At 53.2% G+C, this 11507-nt stretch overlaps 1 protein-coding gene across 2 annotated transcripts; it reads right to left on the reverse strand.

Moving 5' to 3' along the window:
- Positions 1-8934: 8934 nt before the first annotated feature.
- On the reverse strand, positions 8935-10823 carry RASD1 (ras related dexamethasone induced 1). Of its 2 annotated transcripts, none has more exons than XM_063934836.1 (2): positions 10468-10823; positions 8935-10008 (listed from the first exon to the last, which is right to left on the reverse strand). In XM_063934836.1, exons 1-2 carry the CDS (start codon positions 10787-10789, stop codon positions 9479-9481), a joined length of 852 nt encoding a protein of 283 aa, XP_063790906.1. In that variant the 5' UTR covers positions 10790-10823; the 3' UTR covers positions 8935-9478. The 2 variants fall into 2 exon arrangements, with proteins under 2 accessions (XP_063790906.1, XP_063790907.1); XM_063934837.1 differs by having other exon boundaries at positions 9726-9925; positions 10447-10816.
- Positions 10824-11507: the final 684 nt, after the last annotated feature.

Raw genomic sequence — 11507 nt, forward strand, 5'->3', positions numbered from 1 at the left:
GCGTGGGAGATGCGGAGGGGCGATTGCGGGTTTGCCGCGGGTGGGGGAGGGTGTTGGTAGTCACCAAAGGTGGGGGAGGGGCGGGGGTGCTGTGGGCGGGGGAGGGGTGCTTGCAGAGGGGGCGCGGATGGGGGATGGGGTCAAGAGGTGCTGCAGGTGGGGGAGGGGCGGGTGCAGAGGGGGAGCGAATGGGGGAGGGGTTGCAGAGGTGTTGCGGGTGGGGGTGGGGATATGTAGATGCTGTTGGTTGGGGAAGGGCGGGGGCGGCAGATAAAGGAGGGGGTCTGGAGGAGCTGTCTGTGGGGGAGGGGCGTGTGCAGAGGGGTGCATTTTGGGGAGGGGTTGCAGAGGTGCTGCGGGTGGGGAAGGAGTGGTTGGGGAGGGGTGGGTGGTGGAGGGGTGGGGCCAGACGGGGTGCTGCGGATGGGGGAGGTGGTCAGGACGTGTTGCAGATGGGGGAGGGGCGAGAAAGTGGGGGCCATAGATGGGGAATGGGTTCCGGAGGTGCTGCGGGTGATGGAGGGATGGGGGTGGCGCAGGTGGGGGAGAGGCAGATGCGGGGCTGTTGCAGATGGGGGAGGGGTTATGGAGGCAGTGCAGAGGGGTGGGTGTGGGGGTTCTGCGAGTTATGTAGGGGGTCGCGAGGCGCAGCTGGTGGGGGAGAAGCAGGGGTGAAGCGGCCGGGGGAGTGGCAGGTGCGGGGGTGCGGCGGATGGGGTTAAGAGGTGCTGTGGGTAGTGGAGTGGTAGGTGCGAAGGTGGTGTGGTTTGTGTAGGGGGGCGGGGGTGGGCTGGGTGCTGGGGTGTGGTGGTTGGGGGAGGGGTGGGTGCAGGGGTGCCGTGTGTAAGGGAGGGTGCTGCGGGTGGGGAAGGTGCTGGTGCTGGGGGTGCTGCGAGTGTGGTAGCGGGTCGGGAGGCACGGAGTTGATGCGAGTGGGGGAGTGGCAGGTGCGGGGGTGCCGCAGATGGGGTCCATAGTTTCTGTGGGTGGTGGAGTGCCAGGTGCGGGGTGCCGCGGTTTGGGTAGGGGTCTGGAGGCGGCACGGGTGGGGGAGGGGTGGGGGCGGGGATGCCGTGGATGGGGTCCGGTGGTGCTGGTGCTCCGGGGGTGGGGGAGGAGCGGGGCTGCCGGGGGTGGGGGAGGGGCGGGTTCGGGGGTGCTGCGGGTGGGGAAGGGGCGGATGTGCTGTGAGTGGGGTAGGTGGTCGGGAGACGTAGCGGGTGGGAGAGGAGCAGGGTTAACATGGGTGGGGGAGTGGCAGGTGCGTGGGTTCTGCGGATGGGGTGTGGTGTCCATAGGTGCAGCGGATGGTGCAGTGACGGGTGCGAGGGTGCACGGGTGGGGGAGGTGTGTGGGTGCCACGGATGGTGGTGGGGTCTGGTGGCGATGCGGGTGGTGGGGGGCTGTGGGTGGAGGAGGGGTGGGGGTGGGAATGGGGTGGGGGTGCTGTGGGTGGGGAGGGGCAGGTGCGTGGGTGCTGCGTGTGGGGAAGGGGCAGGTGCGGTGGAGGGGGGACCCAGGGAGCTGCAAGTGGGGCAGGGGGTGGGGGCAGAGTGGAGTTGACGCAGGTGGGGAAGTGGCAGGTGTGGGGGTGTCACGGTTGGGGGTTGGGGTCCATTGGTGCTGTGGGTGGTGGAGTGCCTGGTGCCGCGGTTTGGATAGGGGTCTGGAGGTGGCACGGGTGGGGGAGGGGCGGGTGCGGGGATGCCGTTGATGGGGTCCGGTGGTGCTGGTGCTCCGGGGGTGGGGGAGGAGCGGGGCTGCCGGGGGTGGGGGAGGGGTGGGTTCGGGGGTGCTGTGGGTGGGGAAGGGGCGGATGTTCTGTGAGTGGGGTAGGTGGTCGGGAGGCGTAGCGGGTGGGAGAGAAGCAGGGTTAACATGGGTGGGGGAGTGACAGGTGCGAGGGTTCTGCGGATGGGGTGTGGTGTCCATAGGTGCAGCGGATGGTGCAGTGGCGGGTGCGAGGGTGCCACGGTTTAGGTAGAGGGTGTGGAGGCGCCACGGGTGGGGGGGGAGGTGCGTGGGTGTACGGATGGTGGTGGGGTCTGGTGGCGATGCGGGTGGTGGGGGGCTGTGGGTGGAGGAGGGGTGGGTGTGGGAGAGGGGTGGGGGTGCTGTGGGTGGGGGAGTGGCAGGTGCGTGGGTGCTGCGGGTGGTGAAGGGGCAGGTGCGGTGGAGGGGGGACCCAGGGTGCTGCGAGTGGGGTAGGGGGGCAGGGGGTGGGGGCGGAGTGGAGTTGGCGCAGGTGGGGAAGTGGCAGGTGCAGGGGTGTCGCGGTTGGGGGATGGGGTCCATTGGTGCTGTGGGTGGTGGAGTGCCGGGTGCCGCGGTTTGGGTAGGGGTCTGGAGGCGGCGCGGGTGGGGGAGGGGCGGGTGCGGGGATGCCGTGGGTGAGGGAGGGGCGGGTGCGGGGGTGCTGCGGGTGGGGAAGGGGCGGATGTGCTGTGAGTGGGGTAGGTGGTCGGGAGGCGTAGCGGGTGGGAGAGGAGCAGGGTTAACATGGGTGGGGGAGTGGCAGGTGCGTGGGTTCTGCGGATGGGGCGTGGTGTCCATAGGTGCAGCGGATGGTGCAGTGGCGGGTGCGAGGGTGCCACGGTTTGGGTAGGGGGTGTGGAGGCACCACGGGTGGGGGAGGTGCGTGGGTGCCACGGATGGTGGTGGGGTCTGGTGGCGATGCGGGTGGTGGGGGGCTGTGGGTGGAGGAGGGGCGGGTGTGGGAGAGGGGTGGGGGTGCTGTGGGTGGGGGAGGGGCAGGTGCGTGGGTGGGGAAGGGGCAGGTGCGGTGGAGGGGGGACCCAGGGTGCTGCGAGTGGGGTAGGGGGGCAGGAGGTGCAGGGGGTGGGGGCAGAGTGGAGTTGACGCAGGTGAGGGAGTGGCAGGTGCGGGGGTGTCGCGGTTGGGGGATGGGGTCCATAGATGCTGCGGGTGGTGGAGCGGCGGGTGCGGGGTGCTGTGGTTTGATAGGGTGTCTGGACGCGCCACGGGTGGGGGAGGGGCGGGTGCGGTGGTGCCATGGATGGGAGTCTGGTGGCGTTGCGGGTGGGGATAGTGCGGATGTGGGGGGAGTGGGGACTCAGGGGGTGGGATGTACTAACCTCTGCCACTGCGGTATCTGGCTTATTGTGTGTCTTCTCCTCGCTAATAGGATTGCCGTCCGCTGGGTGGGAGGTATGGGCCTAGTTCGGTTGTGGGATGGGCTTGTGGGTGCGGTGGGTGCTGCACGTGGAGCGAGAGGTTTGTTTGGAGGAGTTGTGGGTGCGTGGGTTGTGTTTGTTGTAGTGGTGTGAGGGTTAGGGGTTCATGAGGTGTTGGGGTGGGGTGTAGGATGTGCAGGGATGGGGAAGGGTGTGTGTGTGGGGGGGAGGGAGTGTGCGTGAAGGAGTAGAGGGTGGGTTGGTGTGTGGAAAAGTGGAGGTGTGCCTCTGGGGTGTATGGCTGTAGTAGATGCGGGTAGTGGGGACTCCCTGCCTGTGCAGTGATCTAGTAGTTTGGCTGCTGCGGGAGGGAGATCCCGCACAGCAGCACAGTGGCTGGAGCAGTGTCCCGTCCTGGCTCCGGGCGGGTGCACTTGGTCTGGCCTCCAAAGTGTATGCCTTGCGCCGGGGATGTGAATGGGGCTGGTGGCACGCGTGTTCCCGGAGTTGCGGGCTGGCTGTGAGGGGGGCGGCATAGTGGTGTGGCCGGATCGGTGCGAGGCGGCATGTGCAGCGCTATGTATGTGCGGCGCTGTGGATTGGTGAGTGTGGTGCTCCGTCCCGCTGTACCTGCTCGTCCGCTGCTGCCGTCCTGCGCGAACCCCCACTGGCTAGATGCGGTAGGGAAAGTGTTAGGGGGTGCATAAGGGAGGGATACCTCAGTGTGGGGTGTGGGTGTAAGGGGGCCAGGAAGTTGCGTCCAGCGGTGCTTGGAAGTCCCCTCCGCCTAGCCTGTGTTACCCTCCCTGCTGCTGGCTGGAGCTGTGTGTGGTGCTACTGGTGGCCATGGCCACCCCTCTATACTGTGCCAGGGGGGCATTTTTTACTTGCCTCTGGTGCTGGCACAGGTCATGGTGTCTCACCCCGCAGATGCTGCTGACTCTGCCCAGCTCTGTGACTCCGCCCAGCGTTAGAGGCCCAGGCAGAGTCTGGGCTATTATATAGGATATATATATATATATATATATATATATATATATATATATATATAGACAGCATGAGCGCATAGACAAGGTGAGTTCAAAGTCCCGTGGAACTACAAGTCCAAGGCCGGACCAAAGAAAAGTTACTCACAGTCACTGACACCCAATCTTAGCGGTTGATGTAATTTTGTCAGCGTGCACTTCTGGAACCTCCAGCCGTCGCTTCCCTGATAAACACCCGATCCCGAACGGGTAAAGATCCTGCCGAAAGATTGAAAGAGCAGGGAGCGCCAATAGTGCATTAAAAGTGTATAACCATTTATTATCACTGACGAAGTCGGATGACGAAACGCGTATGGGCGTGGTCTGACGTACGGAGTAAGAACGCTGGTTGCACTGTGGGGTAATTTCTATGCTGGTTATACAAGCGGTGGTTTAACCGCCTTTTATGGTACGGGTCTTTATTTTGTTATCGACCTGGATGTTTTTATAATAAATGGTTATACACTTTTAATTAGTGATGAGCGGGTTCGGTTCCTCGGAAACCGAACCCACCCGAACTTCACCCATTTTACACTGGTCCGAGGCATACTCGGATTCTCCCGTATGGCTCGGTTAATCCGAGCGCGCCCGAACGCCATCATCCCGCTGTCGGATTCTCGCGAGATTCGGATTCTATATAAGCAGCCGCGCGTCGCCGCCATTTTCACTCGTGCATTGGAAATGTTAGGGAGAGGACGTGGCTGGCGTCCTCTCCGTTTATTAATAACATTTATGCTACTGCAGTGCTAATTGCTTAATTGTGGGGACTGGGGAGCAGCTGTATTATATAGGAGGAGTACAGTGCAGAGTTTTGCTGACCAGTGACCACCACTATACGTTGTCTGCCTGAAAAACACTCCATATCTGTGCTCAGTGTGCTGCATATATCTGTGCTCACACTGCTTAATTGTGGGGACTGGGGAGCAGCTGTATTATAGGAGGAGTACAGTGCAGAGTTTTGCTGACCAGTGACCACCAGTATACGTTGTCTGCCTGAAAAACACTCCATATCTGTGCTCAGTGTGCTGCATATATCTGTGCTCACACTGCTTAATTGTGGGGACTGGGGAGCAGCTGTATTATATAGGAGTACAGTACAGAGTTTTGCTGACCAGTGACCACCAGTATACGTTGTCTGCCTGAAAAACACTCCATATCTGTGCTCAGTGTGCTGCATATATCTGTGCTCACACTGCTTAATTGTGGGGACTGGGAGCAGCTGTATTATATAGGAGGAGTACAGTGCAGAGTTTTGCTGACCAGTGACCACCAGTATACGTTGTCTGCCTGAAAAACACTCCATATCTGTGCTCAGTGTGCTGCATATATCTGTGCTCACACTGCTTTATTGTGGGCACTGGGGACCACCAGTATATTATATAGGAGGAGTACAGTGCAGAGTTTTGCTGACAGTGACCACCAGTATATATAGCAGTACGGTACGGAAGGCCACTGCTCTACCTACCTCTGTGTCGTTAAGTATACTATCCATCCATACCTGTGGTGCATTTTAGTTGTGCGCAGTATATATAGTAGTAGGCCATTGCTATTGATACTGGCATATAATTCCACACATTAAAAAATGGAGAACAAAAATGTGGAGGTTAAAATAGGGAAAGATCAAGATCCACTTCCACCTCGTGCTGAAGCTGCTGCCACTAGTCATGGCCGAGACGATGAAATGCCATCAACGTCGTCTGCCAAGGCCGATGCTCAATGTCATAGTAGAGAGCATGTAAAATCAAAAAAACAAAAGTTCAGTAAAATGACCCAAAAATCAATATTGAAAGCGTCTGATGAGAAGCGTAAACTTGCCAATATGCCATTTACGACACGGAGTGGCAAGGAACGGCTGAGGCCCTGGCCTATGTTCATGGCTAGTGGTTCAGATTCACATGAGGATGGAAGCACTCATCCTTTCGCTAGAAAACTGCAGTGCCACTCTTAGATGGGCCAGGTGTTTGTATCGGCCACTTGTGTCGCTTAGCTTAGTCACACAGTGACCTTGGTGCGCCTCTTTTTTTCTTTGCATCATGTGCTGTTTGGGGACTATTTTTTGAAGTGCCATCCTGCCTGACACTGCAGTGCCACTCCTAGATGGGCCAGGTGTTTGTGTCGGCCACTTGTGTCGCTTAGCTTAGTCACACAGCGACCTTGGTGCACCTCTTTTTTTCTTCGCATCATGTGCTGTTTGGGGACTATTTTTTTGAAGTGCCATCCTGCCTGACACTGCAGTGCCACTCCTAGATGGGCCAGGTGTTTGTGTCGGCCACTTGTGTCGCTTAGCTTAGTCACACAGCGACCTTGGTGCGCCTCTTTTTTTCTTTGCATCATGTGCTGTTTGGGGACAATTTTTTTGAAGTGCCATCCTGTCTGACACTGCAGTGCCACTCCTAGATGGGCCAGGTGTTTGTGTCGGCCACTTGTGTCGCTTAGCTTAGTCACACAGCGACCTTGGTGTGCCTCTTTTTTTCTTTGCATCATGTGCTGTTTGGGGACTATTTTTTTGAAGTGCCATCCTGCCTGACACTGCAGTGCCACTCCTAGATGGGCCAGGTGTTTGTGTCGGCCACTTGTGTCGCTTAGCTTAGCCATCCAGCGACCTCGGTGCAAATTTTAGGACTAAAAATAATATTGTGAGGTGTTCAGAATAGACTGAAAATGAGTTTAAATTATGGTTATTGAGGTTAATAATACTATGGGATCAAAATGACCCCCAAATTCTATGATTTAAGCTGTTTTTGAGGGTTTTTTGTAAAAAAAACACCCGAATCCAAAACACACCCGAATCCGACAAAAAAATTTCAGGGAGGTTTTGCCAAAACGCGTCCGAATCCAAAACACGGCCACGGAACCGAATCCAACACCAAAACACAAAACCCGAAAAATTTCCGGTGCACATCACTACTTTTAATGCCCTATTGGTGCTCCCTGCTCTTTCAATCTTTCGGCGCATATATATATATATATATATATATATAAAACAAATATCTGGACCGGCACTCCACCTTCCCAACCAATAATGCTCCGGTGCTTTCTTGATGGAGATGCAAACAATTTTACAAATAAGCGGCACTCGGAGGCTGTGATAAGTCAAGGTGTAATTCACAAGAAAAACTCCAACGTTTCAAGGTGACAAAGGGGTTTGAATGCCCCGAAACGTTGGGTTTTTCTTGTGAATTACACCTTGATTTATCACAGCCTCTGAGTGACGCTTATTTGTTAAATTGTGTGTGTGTGTGTGTGTGTGTGTGTGTGTGTGTGTGTGTGTGTGTATATATATATATATATAATTTATATTTATTGTGTTTTTCTTTTTTGCACTGCAAAACATTGCATCTACCTTGCAAATTTCGCATTTTACACCTATAATAAACCCAAAAAGAAAGGAAGTATTCCTTAATTAGGGCACTCACAGACTATTTACCATTAGGTCTTATAACCACTTAGTCACATATCCATAGGATGCATCCTATGGATATGTGACTTTAAGCAGTTATAAAACCTAATCTTATAACAATATGGCGTTTGCAGGATCAAATGATATTGCAGGTGCACCTACCGTGAGGTATTAAGGACTGAGTATATAATAATTGATGAAATAGGAAAAGTCTAAGAATATAATCAAGTGTCTGTGCAACCTTTCTAACCCCTAATAACTTTTATGTCTGTATTGGCTAGATTAGTGGACCAAATAAATTCTATATAATTGGTGTGTTTATTTATACAGCTTTATTTCAGCAATTAAACACATTTATTAGAACACTTCCCGGCTGCATGGACACACCCTTACATAAGACTCGCACCTCCTGAGCCCATAACACCTGATTCATCACCATTAATATTTTGACTTCTCCTTTTATGTGGGGTGTAACTGTCTACTTTCATGAGATGACAATAAGTTCTGTTCAACGTGGAGCGGTCTCCACCCTGGCTTGTCCCCATCATTATCACTATTAATCAGACAAGATCATGTTACGTTGTTTCAGAGAAACTTTCATCTGTCAGACAAGGTACCAGATTAAAGAATTAGTATCCAGTAAACCTGACACCCCAGATGTTTAATGCAACACGGGACTGGCAGCTAAGACCCTGCATTGGAACGGTTACTGCTGTACTATGCTTTCCCTGCTGGCACTTGTAGTTCCATAACAGCTGGAGTTGCAAGCAGTTTAACCCTCCACTTGCTGCCGTGTTTATTCCCTTTAGGTGTAGCAGTGTAATGTCGCTGTGTGACCAGTTGGTGGTGCTGTGTGACAAGTTTGAACTAGATTTGTTTCTCCATTGAAGTGGATTGAAATTTGCGATTTGGTTGCAGTGCTATATATTAGAAAGTAAGGATTATAGTAAATTTAAGAAAGGGGGCACTAATTGAGCAGAGTAAAACACAATTATATATTAAAATGCAAACCGATTTATCTTTTGTACTAAGATATGGATTTTAATCCACCCATTACTGCAGGGCTGTATAACAATTTGGCGTTTGCAGGATCATCAGTTCCTCTGTGCCAAGGTGCAAACTGCAGGTTAATAGTTTACAGATATTCCCACATCGGTGGTGTATACTACTACTACACCTGTGTATACAGTCATATGTAGCTTTTCAGTTTATAGTGTTAGCAGTGAAACCTGTATTCTACACATAGCTGGTTCGTTATTAGTCCCACAACAGCTTGAATCACAGGCTGCTTAAGGCTGATGCAATATCAACTTCAATGCAGTATTTAGTTTGTTAAATTGTTGGGCAAAGCCATTTACAGACTAGGACACACCTGTACATTTGAATTGATTTATTATGTAAAAAAATAAAAATAAGACATGACAATGAAATGTATAACAAAGTATAAACAGGTGGATTTGTTCAGATCCATTTACAATACTTCAGTTGAGTGCACAAGGCACATTGTAAACAAGAGTCTGTAAAGTCCGCACACCGTATACATAGTCCATCGACTTCTCACCGCTCCCCCCTTAAATTCTTAGTCCAGATTTTAACCCCACGGGGGAGGGCGGAGTAGAACAACTCCCAAGAAGTCAGCGTAAATCAATATTTACTGAGTCAACATCACCTCGCTGTCTGTTCCTTCACAGTTATTCATCTAGACAGATGTGATATCACTGTCCACAATCAGCGCTACAAGGCTGGCCTCTCCTTTCTGCATCAGCCTCGGCGGCCCGACCAGCCATCAGAAGGCATGGGGGGCAAGTTGAGCCCCTCTACGGACATGCCTCCTTGGTTCGGCGTCTTCAAAAAATGCCCAGATCTTTTGTTTCTCTATGTATATATTTATAAAGGCTTCTTGGCTGCAGAGGGCATTCCTAGCTTATTACACATCGCTCTTTGTCCTTACTCTGCCCACCTCCAATCGCTTTCTCCCTTATGTACATTAAATCGCTGTGAATGCTAGGTCTACGGGCGAAGGGGGCTACAATGCCATAGGCATTCCCGTCCTCTTTGACTTTCTTCCCCTTGATGGACTTTTTGTGCAGGATCTCGCAGTACTGGACAGACACCTTGCGGTGCAGGTCTGGGCTCATCTCGCTGGGGAGCTTGGCCATGGTAAAGAGCGCCTGGAACATCTCGTCCAGCTGGGAGTTCTTCTTTGCAGACACTTCAAAGTACAAGCAATTATTGTCCACTCCGACCAAGTGCTCAATCTCATGAGCCTGGACCTCTCGGTAGAAGTCCCGGTCCCCCTTGTTGCCACAGATCACCAGAGGCACATCTATGTTTTCCTTGGTCTTGTTCTTGAGGCAGGACTTGGTCTCAATAATCTGTTGCTTTAAACGCTGGACCTCCTCAAAGGAGTCTCTGTTGTCCAGGCTGAAGACCAGTATAAAGACATCACCTGAAGGAAAGAAGGAGGACAGGTCAGTATCAGGGTAAATCATTTCTTGGACATAAGACAGCAGGATACTGATAACTGGATATTGGTGGTAGACTAGATGGTTACCAAGTGCTGACTGAGGGGCTTACTCAGCATAGTCTGAGGGGCTTAGTGGTATTGCAATAAGTAGAAGCTATCATCTGTCAAGAGAGCTGCTGCACTCATTAAAAGAGGAAGGCAACACTGAGGCTGGCTGGGACTTGCATGTCCAGGACAGCTAGAGATAAGGATCTATCTCAGATACATGGCTATAGGCAAGTCTTAGCACAGCACTACCAAGCCCTGCAGCAAGTCCTAGCACAGTATCAGGCAATCCAATAGAAACTAGCACAGCTGTAAAAATCGCAGCAGAATGCCCATGCATGGAGCAGTAACATGCTCTACAGAGAGTAGGTGCACAGTCAGGATCTGGGTACTTACCAGTGAGAATGGAGAGTCTCCGCATGGCAGGGAAAGGGTGGTTGCCAGAGGTGTCTAGTATGTCCAACTGGTAGACCTCCCCGCGGATGCTGTAGAACTTGCGGTGGAAGTCCTCTATGGTCGGGGTGTACTGCTCCTCGAAGCGGCCGCTCAGGAAGCGGGAGACGATGGAGGTCTTGCCCACCTTGGAGGAGCCCAGGATGACCATGCGGTAGCAGTTCTTGGCCGGGATGTCCAGCTCGGAGTTATTGGGGCACATCTTCTTGATCATGGTTGTCAGTCTGTTTCTGACTGTGCAAGGAGCAGTGTTACTGAGCAGCATAGATGCAGAGCGAGAGAGAGAACTGGAGGCTCTATTGCCTGCAGCCCCTTATATAGCCGAGGGACCCGCCCCCCTCCTCCTGCGTCACTCAGAGCTCTGCTGCAGACAGCGCTGACTCTCAGCCACTGTGCTATGGGAGAGCACAGCACTGAGGTACAGGCTCTGCATACACTTTCATGGGATCACAACACAGGCTCTGCATACATCTTTAGGGGATCATAACATAGGCTCTGCATGTTTCCTTAGGGGATCCCAGCACATGCACTGCATGCATATTAGGGGATTACAACACAGTTCTATGCATTTATAGGAGACCACGACACAGTTTCTGTATATAGGGGACCACAGCACAGTCTATGCATGCATCTATAGGGGGTCACAGCACAGGATCTGCATGCTTCTGGAAGAGCACAACACAGTTTCTGTCTATAGGGGACCACAGTACAGTCTATGCATGCATCTATGGGGACACAGCACAGGCTCTGCATGCATCTATAAGAGCACAACACAGATTCTGTCTATAGGGGACCACAGCACAGTCTATGCATGCATCTATAGGGGGTCACAGCACAGGATCTGCATGCATCTAGAAGAGCACAACCCAGTTTCTGTCTATAGGGGACCACAGCACAGTCTATGCATGTATCTATAGGGGACCACAGTACAGTCTATGCATGCATCTATGGGGACACAGCACAGGCTCTGCATGCATCTATAA

The sequence above is a fragment of the Pseudophryne corroboree genome, chromosome 7 (assembly GCF_028390025.1).
Source record: "Pseudophryne corroboree isolate aPseCor3 chromosome 7, aPseCor3.hap2, whole genome shotgun sequence".
Classification (NCBI taxonomy): Eukaryota; Metazoa; Chordata; class Amphibia; order Anura; family Myobatrachidae; genus Pseudophryne; species Pseudophryne corroboree.

Excerpts from the sequence above, each read along its gene's own strand:
- RASD1 (XM_063934836.1), bottom strand. The coding sequence starts at position 10,789 with ATGCTGCTCAGTAACACTGCTCCTTGCACAGTCAGAAACAGACTGACA. Across the intron at positions 10,009-10,467 it reads GAGACTCTCCATTCTCACTG|GTGATGTCTTTATACTGGTC; the intron begins GTAAGTACCCAG and ends TCTTTCCTTCAG.